Genomic DNA, 15997 nt, shown 5'->3' with positions numbered 1-15997 from the left:
TATATATATTGTCAAATAACCATTTTATTTTATTAAATTTGTATTTTTCTAATATTTAATAATTTGAATTGTATAATTTATCATGTTTATATATTAATAAAAGATGCACATTCACCTGTTAAAAAACAACCATTTTAATTATTTAAAAATATATTCAAATTCAAACGTTATAATCCTAGCAGACTCATATTTCTTCGTAGAAATCCTTTTTGTTATATAATATTATTCAACAAGGAATTCAAAAAAGATTTTACCACAATTTATTTGTCACATAAATGTACAGGAAAGCCTCCACAATAGGAATAAAAAAAGGGAACTACGTCTCCACGTAAATATTTTGATATTTAAATTAGATTTAATCCCAAAGTAATTTGTAGGTTGGTTCCTAACTAACTTGGTCTCCAAACAATTAATTAACTTCTTTTCCAAGTACTTTAGAATGAATTGACATTCACTTTAATTAGTAAGACTAAACTGTTTTAGCTTTTGGTAATCTTAATTCATAATTAGTTTAATTCATATTTAAATAGAAATTATTGTCAAAATTATCTAAAACAACTAATTAGATAAAACTCAATTGCTTTATATTCTCTGTAACAAAATCTTCGCCGGTAACTTTTGATTTTTCCGAGTTCCGATTGAATATGTCTGATTCCGATCGTGTTCCAACAAGTTATTCCGGGCTGCATGAACCTTCCGGTGAAGCTGAGTCTCTGTTTGGGAAAATTGATCCCAAAAAGTTTGGAGATCGTGTTTACCGGAGTACGCCGCCGGAGAAAATTCAGAAGAAGAAGCGGGAACGATTTGTTGTCTCTGAGACCACTATGCAGAACAAGAAGAGACGGAGGATTCTGGGAGAAGAAAGTTCTGTTCTTAATTGGGCAGAGGAAGGAGGAGTTTACCAGCCGAAAACTAAGGAAACTAGAGCTGCTTATGAGTCTTTGCTCAGTTTGATTCAGCATCAATTATGTGGACAGCCTCTCAACATTGTGAGTGCGGCGGCTGATGAGATTTTGGCTGTGCTAAACGACGGTTATTCCAATAATTCTGATAAGAAAAAGATGGAGATTGAGAAGGTGTTGAATGTATCCGTATCGAATAAGGTATTTGATAAGTTTGTGTCAATTGCAAGATTTATTACTGATTATCAATGTGATGGTCATCGTGATGATGAAGTGCTTTATGATGATGATGTTGGTGTAGCAGTTGATTTTGAGGAGAACGAAGAAGACGTAGAAGAAAGTGATCTTGATGTGGTGCTAGATGATGGAGAAGAGGATGAGTATGTGCAGCTGGAAGGTAATGTTGCTGGTAATATGCAGATGGGCAGCGGTGGCATTGATGATGAAATATTGCAGGAAGCTGATCAGGGGATGGCTTTGAATGTTCAGTATATAGATGCTTATTGGCTTCAAAGAAAGATTTCTGAAGCTTATGAGCAGCAGCAGATTGATCCGCAACAGAGTCAAAAGCTTGCTGAAGAGGTTTTTAAAATTCTTGCTGAAAGTGGTGATGATCGTGATGTGGAAACAAAGTTGCTGGTGCATCTGCAATATGACAAGTTTAGTCTAATCAAGTATCTTCTGAGAAACCGGCTAAAGGTAGTGTGGTGTACTCGTCTCGCAAGGGCTGAAGACCAGGAAAAGAGGAAGAAAATCGAACAAGAGATGTTGGGGTTGGGGCCAGATCATGCTGCAATATTATAACAGTTGCATGCTACTACTAGGGAAACTGCGAAAGAGAGACAGAAGAATTTGGAGAAAAGCTTTAGGGAAGAAGCTAGGCGATTTAAGGATGCAGATGGTGAAGATCTTGATAATGGTTGGTCGATGGGCCAGCGTTCATTGCTCAATCTTGACAGCCTTGCGTTCCATCAGGGTGGTTTGTTGATGACAAATAAAAATTGTGAGCTCCCAGCAGGATCATATAGGAATAATATGAAGGGTTATGAGGAAGTTCATGTGCCAGCATTGAAGCCAAAGCCATTAGCTCCCGGAGAAAAGCTTGTGAACATCTCTTCCCTTCCACAGTGGGCACAACCAGCTTTCACTGGAATGATCCAATTGAACAGGGTGCAGAGTAAAGTATATGAAACCGCCCTATTTACTCCTGAGAACATCTTACTGTGTGCTCCCACAGGAGCTGGCAAGACTAATGTAGCTATGCTCACTATACTTCATCAAATTGGATTGAACCGTAAGGAAGATGGATCTTTCAATCATAACAATTATAAGATTGTCTATGTGGCACCAATGAAAGCCCTTGTTGCTGAAGTAGTTGGCAATCTCTCCAGGCGTTTGGAGCTCTACGGTGTCACTGTGAAAGAATTGAGTGGAGATCAGTCACTAACTCGTCAGCAGATTGAAGAAACTCAACTTATTGTGACAACTCCGGAAAAATGCGATATCATAACCAGAAAGTCGGGTGATCGGACATATACACAGCTTGTTAAACTTCTTATAATTGATGAGATACATCTCCTGCATGACAACAGAGGTCCTGTTTTGGAAAGTTTAATTGCAAGAACTATCAGACAAATTGAGACCACGAAAGAGCATATCCGGCTGGTTGGGTTGTCAGCGACACTTCCAAATTTTGAGGATGTGGCAGAGTTTTTGAGAGTTGATCTGAACAAAGGCCTCTTCTATTTTGACAATAGTTACAGGCCTGTCCCGTTGGCTCAACAGTATAATGGAATTACTGTTAAGAAGCCGTTGCAGAGATTCCAGCTGATGAATGATGTTTGCTATGAGAAGGTAACCAGTGTGGCAGGAAAGCAGCAAGTGCTTATTTTTGTCCACTCAAGGAAGGAAACAACAAGGACAGCTCGTGCAATACGAGATACTGCACTTGCTAATGACACATTAGGTAAGTTTTTAAAGGAGGACAGTTTAAATCGAGAAATTCTTCAGTCTCACACAGATCTTGTCAAAAACAATGATCTCAAGAATCTTTTATCATATGGTTTCGCAATTCATCATGCGGGGTTGGTTAGGACCGATCGTCAACTTGTGGAGGACCTCTTTGCTAAGGGACATGTGCAAGTTCTGGTGTCAACAGCAACCTTAGCTTGGGGTGTAAATTTACCTGCACATACTGTCATTATAAAAGGCACTCAGATATACAACCCTGAGAAAGGAGCCTGGACCGAACTGAGTCCCCTTGATATTATGCAGATGCTTGGCCGTGCTGGAAGGCCTCAATATGACACTTATGGAGAAGGAATCATCATAACTGGACACAGTTCACTGAAATATTATCTTTCTCTGATGAATCAGCAACTTCCTATTGAAAGTCAGTTCATATCTAAGTTGCCTGATCAGTTGAACGCAGAGATTGTCCTTGGGACTGTGCAGAATGCCAAAGAGGCATGCAAGTGGATCCTCTATACTTACCTCTATATTCGAATGGTACGAAATCCCAGTCTTTATGGTCTTGCTGCTGCTGGTGTCAAAACTGAAGATGCTTTTGAGGAAAGGTGTGCTGACTTGGTTCATTCTGCAGCTGCATTACTGGACAAAAACAACCTGATAAAGTATGATAGGAAGAGTGGATATTTCCAGGTGACTGACTTGGGTCGCATTGCTAGCTGTTACTACATAAGTTATGGGACAATTTCCACATTCAATGAGCACTTGAAATCAACAATTGGTGACATGGAGCTTTGTAGACTCTTCTCTCTCAGTGAGGAGTTCAAATGTGTAACAGTAAGGCAGGATGAGAAAATGGAATTGGCAAAGCTTCTGGATCGTGTTCCCATTCCTATAAAAGAGAGTCTTGAGGAGCCAAGTGCCAAGATCAATGTTCTATTGCAGGCATATATTTCACAGCTGAAGCTTGAGGGGCTGTCTTTGTCATCGGACATGGTCTATATAACTCAAAGTGCTGCACGTCTGATGCGAGCCCTTTTTGAGATAGTTCTGAAAAGAGGATGGGCTCTATTAGCTGATAAGGCTTTGAAATGGTGCAAGATGATAAGTAAGAGGATGTGGAGTGTGCAGACACCACTTCGCCAATTCCATGGCATTCCAAATGAAATCTTGATGAGATTGGAAAAGAAAGATTTGGCTTGGGAGAGGTATTATGATCTTTCATCACAAGAGTTAGGGGAGCTTATTCATTTCCCGAAGCAGGGAAGAACACTTCACAAATTCATTCATCAATTCCCAAAGCTGAACCTTGCAGCACATGTTCAACCAATTACTCGCTCTATCCTGAGGGTAGAATTGACTATGACACCAGATTTCCAGTGGGAGGATAAGGTCCATGGTTATGTAGAACCCTTCTGGGTTATTGTAGAAGATAACGACAGGGAGAGAATTCTTCATCATGAATATTTCATGCTGAAGAAGCAGTATATCGATGAGGACCATACTTTGAACTTCACTGTTGCAATTTATGAACCATTGCCTCCTCAATACTTCATCCATGTTGTGTCTGACAGATGGCTAGGGTCCCAAACTGTTTTACCAGTTCCTTTCCGGCACCTGATTTTACCAGAGAAGTATCCTCCTCCCACCGAGTTGCTAGACCTGCAACCTCTACCAGTTACTGCATTGAGGAATCCAGCTTATGAAGCGCTTTATCAAGATTTTAAGCATTTTAATCCAGTTCAAACTCAGGTTTTTACAGTCTTGTACAACTCAGAGGACAACGTCTTGGTTGCAGCTCCAACTGGTAGTGGGAAGACCATTTGTGCTGAACTTCCCATATTAAGAAATCATCAGAAAGGACCTGATAGTATTTTCCGTGCAGTGTATATAGCTCCCCTTGAGGCTCTTACTAAGGAGCGATACAGTGATTGGAAGAAGAGATTTGGGGACTCTCTTGGAATGAGGGTGGTTGAATTAACTGGGGAAACGGCGATTGATTTGAAACTGTTAGAGAAGGGTCAGTTAATCATTAGCACACCTGAGAAATGGGATGCTTTATCCCACCGTTGGAAACAGCGCAAGTATGTTAGGCAAGTGAGTCTTTTCATTGTTGATGAACTGCACCTGATTGGTGGCCAAGGCGGTGAAGTGCTAGAGGTGATTGTCTCTCGGATGCGATATATCTCAAGCCAGGTAGAGAACAAGGTTCGTATTGTTGCTTTGTCAACTTCCCTGGCGAATACCAAGGATTTGGGGCAATGGATTGGGTCTACATCTCATGGACTTTTCAACTTTGCTCCTTGTGTCAGGCCTGTGCCACTTGACATACATATTCAGGGTGTTGACATTGCTAACTTTGAGGCTAGGATGCAAGCCATCACAAAACTCACGTATACTGCTATAGTACAACATGCAATGAAAGGAAAACCAGCAATAGTGTATGTCCCCACAAGGAAGCTTGCACGCCTTGCTGCGGTGGATCTGATGACTTACTCAAGCATGGACAACAAAGGCACACCTGTGTTTTTGTTGAAATCTGAAACAGAGCTGGAGTCTTTTATGGAGAGAATCAACGAGCCAGTGCTGAAAGAAACACTAAGGTATGGTGTGGGCTACTTGCATGAAAGCTTGTCTGGCACAGATCAGGGTATAGTGAAGACACTCTTTGAAACTGGATGAATTCAAGTATGTGTAATGAGCAGTAAAATGTGTTGGGGAGTGCGCCTCTCTGCCCAGATGGTGGTGGTTATGGGAACGCAGTACCATGATGGTAGGGAAAATGTGCACAGTGACTATCCAGTGAGTGATTTATTGCAGATGATGGGTCATGCCAGTCGACCTCTTGTAGATAGCTCGGGGAAGTGTGTCATCCTCTGTCATGCACCACTCAAGGACTACTACAAGACTTTCTTGTATGAAGCATTCCCAGTTGAGAGCCATTTACAGCACTATCTCCATGATAATTTCAACACAGAGATTGTTGTTGGAGTTATTCAGAACAAGCAGGATGCAGTAGATTACCTTACATGGACATTTATGTACAGAAGGCTCACTCAGAATCCAAACTACTATAATCTGCAGGGTGTTAGTCACAGGCATATTTCGGATCACCTCTCAGAGCTGGTGGAGAATACTATCAGTGACTTGGAGTCAAGCAAGTGTGTTGCTGTGGTAGATGACGTTTTGCTTTCACCCCTGAATCATGGATTGATTGCATCTTATTATTACATCAGTTACACGACAATAGAACGTTTTACCTCTTCTTTGACCTCCACAACGAAGTTGAAGGGCTTGCTTGAAATTTTGGCTTTCAGCAACAGAGTATGAACAGCTTCCAATAAGACCCGGTGAAGAGGAGTTGATAAGAAGGTTAGTTAATCATCAGCACTTCTCTTTTGGGAATCCCAAATACACAGACCCTCATGTCAAGGCTAATGCTCTGTTACAAGCCCACTTCTCTAGGCAAATGTTAGGTGGGAATCTTGCTTCTGATCAGCAAGAGGTACTTTTTTCTGCTACTAGGTTGCTTCAAGCAATGGTTGATGTAATATCCAGTAATGGATGGCTGAATCTAGCACTTCTAGCAATGGAAGCGAGCCAGATGATCACTCAAGGAATGTGGGGGCACGATTCTGAGCTTCTTCAACTTCCACACGTCACAAAGGAATTGGCTAAGAAGTGCCAAGAGAATCCCGGAAAGAGTGTAGAGAGTGTGTTTGATCTAGTGGAGATGAAAGATGATGAGAGGTATGAGCTCTTGCAAATATCAGAGTCACAGCTTGTGGATATTGATCGTTTCTGCAAGCAGTATCCATACATTGATTTGATATACGATGTGCTGAACGGTGATAATGGGAGAGCAGGAGACAATGTGAATTTACAGGTAAGTCTTGAGCGAAGATCTGAGACTGGACCTGTGCTTGCGCCTAGATACCCTAAAGACAAGGAAGAAGTATGGTGGCTTGTTGTTGGTGATATTAAAAGCAACCAACTAGTGGCTATTAAGAGGGTTAATCTTCAGAAGGAGTCAAGGATCAAGCTTGATTTCACCGCCCCTGCTGAAGCTGGAACGAGGAAGTACAAACTCTATTTCATGTGTGATTCTTATCTAGGTTGTGATGAGGAACACACTTTTGCAGTTGACATAAACGACGTAATGCCTGAAGACGACAGTTGAAGAGAGTGACGTAGCTTTTACTTTTTGGTAATTACTACTTATAGACAATCTACTGAGACTTGGTGCTGTTTTATCTTACTTTAAATTGTTTCACTAACTAATTTCTTCAATATTATGCAGTTCATTTTTAGCTTTAAGAATGTGATCTGAAATGCTGATGGTTACTTACCTCATATCCTATATTTTTCTGCCTTTTCTTCTACCCATTTGAAGGCATTATATTTGTTTTAATGAATAGAAGCTAGTCATTTTAATATACTTTCTTACACTAGGATTCACCTGTTTGCATTATGCCTAGAGGCAGTTGTACGGATTCACATTCAGCATAGATATTACCTTCGTTTTTCTTCTTCCACTTTTACATATTTCTGTAGAGATAAGGAATCAACATAGATAAGCTTCGAACAGTTAACAGCATATATGATCTTTCCACCATAGTTGACCGCTAACTCATCAATATCTGCTATATAAAATAGGAGAATTTGTATAATATGCCCTGAATTTTGATTATTGAAAAGAATATTTGAATAACAGCTTGTGCATATATCAGTAGCACCATTTTCTACCACATATTGAGGTAAACTTATTATGATCAAGATAATGCACTTGATATTTTACAACACCAACAGTCCAACCTTTTCATGCATATTTCAACTGTTCATTGGTTTATCTAGTACCTGTTTCTGCTATAACATTTTGTACTATTCAGTCAACCTGATTCCTGCATCACTTGTGGTTCACCAGTCTGTAGGAGATAAAGTTGGCAATACATGAGGCAAATGGCTATGTCCTGGGTTTTGGAAGTTGGGTATTTTCCTATTATGTTTTGACTACTTGGCAGCCAGAAAGGAGAGAGCCGATGTGTTTTCATTGCTAAAGTGAAGAGATCCACGACAAGGATCCATGTAGCATTCTGTCAGGTAATTCCGTGAATGGCCTAACTGAGAGATGGTTTTTTGTCTATTGGCTGAATATCACAGAGGAATGTTGCACCTGATAACCACCATCCGTTTTTCAAGGTTCGCAAGCCTGAGGTCTGTTTCTGTTATTCCTATCTATCTTTTCATGCTTCACACCTGAACTTGCACAAATAAGATCATATTCACATTTCTTCATTTAGACCTGAGAAATGCACTCATAGATCTTAATTTAGAGCATTAAGTCTATTTTCAATCTAAAGTAAAAGACTGTATATAGAATACTGCTAATCTTGTTTTTAGTTCAAAAAAAAACAACTACCTTCTGGAGACTATAATTCTAGCAGATTTATTTCCTTCTTTAGTTTTTACTTCCCTTCATCAACTATTATGAGCTTCTAATCTGCTAGCTTACATAACAAAGCTACAATATTTCCTTTTTGGTAAGTTTCAAAAGGCAAAAGGAAAAGGACTAGAATAAAATCTTGGCAATATTTAGCTACTTGGTCAGGTTAGAATGAACATAGAAATGTACAAAAGATACCTCTTGCAGAACATTATCCAGTTGCCTCAGCAGTCAATCTGTTTTCATGTGATTGTATTCAGTTGAGACCCTTAAATCACTTAGGACTCCTTTTTAAGACCATAAAACATAGAGCAGCAAATGCAAAACTGTCGGAGTAACTAAAAGAACGAGAACAAAGCTGATCCATTGATAGTAAGACTTGCTAGATGCACCATTTGAAATAAATTTGAGCTTTATTTGCGCTTTGTACTTAAAATCTCATTGGACCTTAGAGCTATTTTGCGCTTTTCGCTTTTGATAACACTGTTGTCAGGTTAAGTAGAAAATTGATGACTCTCTTGATCGATGTAAGGCTCGTTTGGTGGCCAAGGTTATACAAACTCTTATGGTGTGGACTCTGGTGAGACATTCAATCAATTGGTTCATTCCTACAACTGTTAGACTGGTGTTTTCCCTTGTTACCTCATCTTATGAATGGCATATTCATTGGTCTGACATTAACAATACCTTTCTTAATGGTTTATTGACTCTGACTGTTTATATGGAGCAACCAATACAAGAAAAACGCTATGGGGACTCGGGTTGGAGTGTAGCGTAACTAAGAAATTCATTCCATTTAGAGCGGGCACGGGCACGGGCTAGGGGCTACGGGTGGGAAGATTGGTCATTAGACCACGACTATCATCAACTTGATGCACTTTGTCGGTCGGATTAATGAGTGAAGGACCTAATTATTAGTGACTTTAAAATTCTTTTTTTTCTTTTCGAAATTTGTAATTACCCTTCATTATTAACATTTGCGGATGAATTTATTTTTCTTACTCAAAATAGGATTAGTGGTGATTACTTACTACTCTACTAAGCTTAATAATCTTTAAAGCATTGTCGAGTGTGTTTCATTGTCAAATCACCAAAAGAAAAAAAAAATGACAAAAGGTATACAGCATATAATATCGATTGGTATTAAAAGTGTCTAAAGAAGATTGTAAAAAGAAATGATTAAACTTTGAAATTTAGTGTGAATAATTTCCACTAACTTTACATTTGATATTACATGACTTGTCTTTTCCTCCACCAATTAAAGAAATTATTAAGTCTATAGCTTACTCAAGAATTTTGTGAATAATTTCCTTATTTTTGCTCATTATTTACTTTGTTCATTACTTTCATTATTACCTTAAAATCCTTTTACAAGAGTTGTTTGCTTTGATATGTTTACTTGAATACAGAAAATTAAGATTAGTATAGCTCCAAATTATAATTACTTAATTAGCTTTTATGATAAGGATGTATAGAACACTTTGGTAAGTAATCGTACCATAACCCTTTATTTTCCATCTTTATGAACATACCAATAAGTGGAAGAGAACAAGACTACCTAGGGATCAAGTAAAATCTATGAGCATTTATTTAAAACTTTCACTTTATTACATAAAAGTTACTCAATTTTATGTAAATATTATAGAAGTCACAAATTATTCGAGTACTTTTTGGTTATGGAATATATATAGATGATTTGATTAATGATTTACGTGCCTTTATGTGAAACGTAGGTAAAATTGGATGACTTTTTATTACAAAACAGTCAAGTAATATCATGTGATATTCGCTTAGTGACTTTCGTGCAACAAAACATAAGTTGAGTTACTCGTGTGAAATTTACCCTTAAATGGTTAAGGAATGTGATGGACGGATGAGATTTCTATAGTGTTCTTAATCCGAGATTTTGAGTTCGAGTTAAGAGAATTAAATTTTTTTTATGAAGTGCATTTCAAATAGTACGTGGTAAAAAATAAAAACGGTAAAAACGAAAAAGAAGATGGGGGAAGATCACATGTGAAAATTACAAAGATCAATGTCTCCAAAACTTGAAGCAAGTTAATGAGAGTTGTTTACAAATTAGGGTCCTCATGGGACCAAAGTGCATAGCCAGTTCACAACTCCATTTTGAAGGAGTCAACCTCAATGTTCTCTTATAGACACTCAATTCTCTAGCATTTTTCATCATTTTATTTTATCTTTTATCGTGCAATTTTTTTATAATAATCTTATTTTGTATCCTATTTATATATATATATATATAACAATAGAGAACGATACAATCTATTTAAATATTATATTCATTAAAACAATACAGTATAATATTATACAATAGGATGCCAACGAAAGATGAAAATAAGTAAAAAATCTATTTTCCAAATAGAAAATAAATGGGCCTCTTAAAGACCAAAAGAGATATGTCAATGGCACGCTTTGCACTTTTGTCCCAGAAGTTTTTTTTTTTTTTAAAAAAAAAAAGAAAATCCATGTTTTTTTGTCTTGTACTATTTCTCATCATCATAATTTGGATTTTTTTTCTTACTTATCCAGACACACAAAATGTAATTATTATTCATAATATTTCCTGGTTCATCAAATTTATCTAGATGTTCACGTGTGAGATGCATTTTTGAATCTACTTGATGACAAATATTTGTGGAGTTAAATAAGAATGTCATTAGGGAAATTAATCATATTTACTTTATTCTTAATTCACAAGATAATTCCAAAAAACTAATGAAAAAGATTTCTATAGACAGACACTTTCACAAATTAATTGGATTTGTATTAATCAATGAATAGTATACATGAAGTTCACAAAATTGTGTGACATTTTCTTGAAATTTGTTCCCTTTGACAAACATGTCAACTTTTTTCCCATGCTGTGACCACCGAAGGTTCGACAAAGCAAAAAATGTCAAAGGAATCTTAAGTCCAATCAATTTTATTTGTCATATTTGTATTTTGTACGCCCTTAGAGAAAATATTAATTAAAAATATAATTTTATTATCTTAAATAAAATTTAATACTACTCTTCTCTTCACAATGGACCTTGGCATAATTTCAATTCAAAAGCTAGCTCATAAGGTTATTTAATAGTCATGGGCAGAGCTAGAAACAATGTATCAATTCGATCAAACTCAATAATTTTAGCTTTTGAGCTTGATGGTTGGCTTATTCTCGAATCATTTCTTAATGAATAAGACACAATAATATAGCGCACATAAGAGAAGAGAGTATCCGCTTTATTAAAAATAGGCCCCCCGCATTCTTTTCTAAGAGATGAAGCAATCGTCAATCGACAGCTCAAAACTGACCAGTATAAAACCATGTGATTTGTCCTTGTTTACATACCCTATGTCAAAAGTCATTTAACAAATTATATCATAATACTATATATTAGAACATGTAATTTATCTTAGTTACTTCAACACAATCTCATAATTTAAGGAGAGTTGAGTAATCTTGATGGTATATTACACTTAAAAAAAATACCCTTTTAACAAAAGAAAAAGAATACTACATTTGGTGGAAACACAACAGTTAATGTTTGTACCCTAAAAAACAAAAAAAAAAAAAAAGTTTAACCTTTGCCCAACATGGTTGAAAAAAAAGTAAAAAAGTGAGGTAAGACTAATAAGGGCAGACAACAATTATTCAAAGCAAGAAAAGTTTTAAAAAATCACATAATTGTGTGCGTGTGCCATACTATATGACATAATAATCATCTAATAGTCAAATAAAAACACCATAACTTTTTTTATCCCTTAAGTTGAAATATTCTGACAATATTATAGGGATCCTGTTCTGTATATACTATAATATATTTTGTTGCATGGATTTTCACAAGGTTAATTACAAGGCATTTATATATACATGTTTTTCAACAATAAGTGCAATATTGCAGTTCAAATTTCTAAGCTGTGACCTTATGAAGGCTACTCTCAAGTATTTAGCAGGCATTGCTGGTTCAAGTGGTTATGGTTCTAAAACAACTGCAGAACAAGTCACTCAAGTTTGTTCTGTTTCTTTCTCTTCTCAGCTTACTGCTATTATCACTGGTTAGTTTCGAAATTCCTATGTGTTCGTTGTATGGTTGTAGATTGTTGCATCATATGTTCGTTTCGTTTCATTCTATCTATGCAGAAGAATTTCTGTTCCATAAGATGGAAGAGGAAGTCTTTTGTTCATATACACTCGTTGAATCCCCTCAGCTTCTTCGTGTGTTTTTCAGATGTATGGTACGATTCATGTATTCACTCATCATGTTGTCTCCTGAAACAGTTACTACTCTGTAACACATTTTAAGAGAACCATTCATATTATAGGTCATTTTATGTATGCCAAATTGCCAGTCTACTATATGATATACATGTAATTTCATTAAAATATACAAAAACATATTCAGTATAATTTCCACAAGTGGAGTATCTGGGAATAGAGGCACATGCTGGACACCCTTCATCAGAAGAAAATACTGTATATATAAGTAAAATGATACACAGTGATTAAATAACATAATTTAGGCACTCTTAACATAATATGTTATTGTAGCCTAGTGGTTTCAGATCCCTTGAATGGGTTTCAGACACCTTGTATAAGTCAGCGCTCACGTGTTCATATCTCACTAGCAATAAATTTTCTGTGTAATTTCTGGATACCCTTCATGAAATTCCTGGCTCCACCCGTGCTGGTAATGTCTTTAAGATAACTCTGCCTCCAAGAAAAGATGAAAACAGGGTCTTTAGTGGTTCTTTTTAAAAAAAAAAAATTAAGGAAGATTTGGTTTTGTCTTAACTGAGTACTATTCTCTTATAGATTAATATTTAGAAATATATAGTTTATATCTGGACAATAATGAGAACAAATCATGCTATCTTTAATAACAAAAAGTTCAATATCTATTTATTTAAATCACAGTCCACACTTTCATAGATTACAATTTTATTCACCATACATTATATTAGTGCTCTATCTTCAATTTGTCATGTAAAGTTAAGACAAAGCATGATTTACATTTCCTTCCTTCTTTTTTTTAATTCGATTTACGTTATATACACACTGGTACCTTGTCGAATTAGTCGAGCTGCACACAAACTGGTCCAGATAGCATGGTTATAAGATAAACTACATGTAATTAATCACCTTATAAGTGACCTAATTGTATAAATATTTTTTTAATACTGATGTATAAAACTTAAATTCGTTATAATTTTTTCGGATTCCGATGATTGAAAATTTTACAGGTGCAACATCTGGGATTGGAGCAGAAACAGCAAGGATATTGGCAAAGAGGGGTGTAAGATTAGTTATTCCAGCAAGGGATTTGAAGAAGGCAGCCATACTAAAGGAAGCCATAAAAAAACAGAGTCCTTGGGCTGACATTATTTTATTAGAGATAGATTTGAGTTCATTTGCTTCTATTCAAAGATTTTGTGCCCAATTCTTGTCTTTAGGACTGCCTCTTCACATTCTTATGTATGTTTCTAGTTTGTACTTTTCCTTTTTCTCTATATTTTGAATCAATCTCCGTGAAAATCCTGACTCTGCCACTAATGACTTAAATTTTTGTTATACAGAAATAATGCAGGCAAATTCTCACAGAAGTTAGAGTTCTCTGAAGACAAATTTGAGCTCTCATTTGCAACAAACTACTTAGGTAACTAAATCCTGTTCTATAATAACAATATTTGTTTTGACAATCATGACGTCCTGATTAACTTGCATGTACCTCAACGAATCCATAAATCACGTATACATGCTACCTCCCATCAGCACTAGTAACTAAAGCTTGCACAGATGGGAAGAAATCTCCGAATTTTTTGCCTCACTAGAATTTGAACACGAGACCTTATGAGTATGTTGTTGGACAGGTCATTTTTTATTGACAGAGATGCTGCTAGATAAGATGGTAGAGACAGCAGAACAGACAGGGATTGAAGGAAGGATTGTAAATGTTAGTTCTGTAGTTCACAACTGGGTAAAAAGAGATAAGTTTTGCTTCAGCCAAATGCTTAATCCTAAAAAGTAAGTACATAACAATCCTTAACTCGTTAATAATACACTAATATCAAAAAATGAAAATAAGTAGTACTAATCTAATTTCTTTTGAATTGCTTGCTTACAGATATAATGGTACTCGAGCATACGCTCAGTCGAAATTGGCCAACATTTTACATGCCAAGGAATTGTCAAGACAGCTAAAGGTGAAAAATCTATGCCTATTTTTTTTTCCCGGAGGTCGTGGATTAGGGTAGAAAGTTAATAGGTAGTGGAAATGTTCTCTTGCTTCGTAAAGGGTTTAGGGTTGGTGGTGTCTGTAGTAGTAGTAGTAACTTTTTATTCTAGTAGTGTCTTTCTTTATTTTGTTGTTGTTACTATTTCCGTATTAGTTGCTAAATTTTCTGCTCAGTCATTTTTTCTTTTCATACTCGCTCTGATTATTGTACTCGAGTCAAAGGTCTTCCAGAAACAGCCTCTTGCTCACTACCTCGGCTTACCATTGGTGTCAATTCTCCAGTTGTTTTGCCCAATAGATCTGTTTGGATACTGAAAATTTATCTGTTGGAATCTGTATAACAGGCAAGAAATGCACATGTAGCTATCAATGCTGTACATCCAGGCATTGTGAAGACAGGAATAACAAGGGATCATAAGGGCTTTATCACAGGCATGCATTTTTCTTTTGTCTCTTTTAGCTTTTTCTTGGCTTTTCACTTAAATTTTGCGGCTGAAAGAAGTAAAGACAACGAAAAGAAACTAACTTTTCCTCATAAAATTTACACAGATTCTCTCTATTTTATGGCATCAAAGCTTCTAAAGTCAACATCACAGGGTGCAGCAAGTACATGTTATGTTGCACTGAATCCACAAACAAGGGGAATAAATGGGAAATACTTTGCCGATTGCAATGAATGTCACTGCTCAGCTTTAGCTAATGATGAAATTGAAGCTCATAAACTATGGAAGCACACTCGTGCTCTAATTCATCGAAGATTTTTTCAAGAGAGAGAAAGAGACCTGTAAATATGCACTCTGTTCCAACATAATTTGAATCAATGAGAAGTTTTGAATATAAAAATGTGATTGGAAACAATGTCACGTAAAATGAAACGGTTGCAGTACTTACTAGTAAATGCAGAAAATTCCCTTCTTTTTCGATGGCCCCAGACAAATTATTATGGACTATAACATGCTTTCCCTTTTCTCTTAGCACTTAGAAAATTCAATTGAGTAATTTGCTAGGTTCAAAAAAACACCATTAGTGGCCCTTTACCACCTCTGCTTCCATGTACTAAATACCTTTTGGATTATACAAATACCAGTAAAATGGATGCCATCAAGTTCATCAACTTTACCAGACATCTACATGACACTATTGATTTTGTCTTCAAATCAATATTGCAAGTAGCTGTAACCCCAAAAGAATCAATATTATAATAAACTTTTATCATGTATCACTGCATGAAAAGCACAATACAGAAAGAAAAGTTTGGTTATGATTCTAACATCCACTGCTGCATTCTAAGCAACCGATCAATGTGAGTGTCCGCTCTTGTACTATCTTTCTATTGAAGTGTTCTACCAATACGACACAAATCAAGTACAAAGACTAGAGGCAGAACAGAAAAAATAACTGCAGCAGTCAGCTCTCTGTTCTATAACAGATACAACAAGATTTAA

The 15997-nt window shown here is 36.4% G+C and overlaps 2 protein-coding genes and 1 long non-coding RNA gene across 3 annotated transcripts; 2 read left to right on the top strand and 1 right to left on the bottom strand.

Annotated features, from left to right (window-relative positions):
• The first annotated feature begins 452 nt into the window (after nt 1-452).
• On the top strand, nt 453-8160 carry LOC101254105 (DExH-box ATP-dependent RNA helicase DExH12-like). The gene is given in 3 exon segments (XM_019214592.3): nt 453-6182; nt 6184-7077; nt 7795-8160. Coding segments are annotated over 2 exon segments (6405 nt in total). The 5' UTR covers nt 453-644; the 3' UTR covers nt 7051-7077; nt 7795-8160.
• On the bottom strand, nt 8038-8648 carry LOC138349176 (uncharacterized). The gene is made up of 2 exons (XR_011221824.1): nt 8512-8648; nt 8038-8126 (listed from the first exon to the last, which is right to left on the bottom strand). It is a non-coding gene; the product is annotated as an uncharacterized lncRNA (long non-coding RNA).
• A 3392-nt stretch (nt 8649-12040) lies between these two features.
• LOC101254398 (short-chain dehydrogenase TIC 32 B, chloroplastic-like) lies at nt 12041-15395 on the top strand. The gene is made up of 7 exons (XM_004242112.4): nt 12041-12375; nt 13561-13792; nt 13894-13973; nt 14188-14341; nt 14442-14520; nt 14897-14984; nt 15102-15395. The coding sequence occupies exons 1-7, from the start codon at nt 12150-12152 to the stop codon at nt 15338-15340; spliced, it is 1098 nt and encodes a 365-aa protein (XP_004242160.2). The 5' UTR covers nt 12041-12149; the 3' UTR covers nt 15341-15395.
• Nucleotides 15396-15997: the final 602 nt, after the last annotated feature.

This window comes from Solanum lycopersicum, chromosome 6 (assembly GCF_036512215.1).
Source record: "Solanum lycopersicum chromosome 6, SLM_r2.1".
NCBI classification, from domain to species: domain Eukaryota; kingdom Viridiplantae; phylum Streptophyta; class Magnoliopsida; order Solanales; family Solanaceae; genus Solanum; species Solanum lycopersicum.
Note: the sequence above shows the minus strand (reverse complement) of the source record. Positions and strands in the feature narration are given on the sequence as shown.

Excerpts from the sequence above, each read along its gene's own strand:
- LOC101254398 (XM_004242112.4), top strand. The coding sequence starts at position 12,150 with ATGGATTTTCACAAGGTTAATTACAAGGCATTTATATATACATGTTTT. Across the intron at positions 14,342-14,441 it reads CAAATGCTTAATCCTAAAAA|ATATAATGGTACTCGAGCAT; the intron begins GTAAGTACATAA and ends GCTTGCTTACAG. Across the intron at positions 14,985-15,101 it reads TCATAAGGGCTTTATCACAG|ATTCTCTCTATTTTATGGCA; the intron begins GCATGCATTTTT and ends AAATTTACACAG.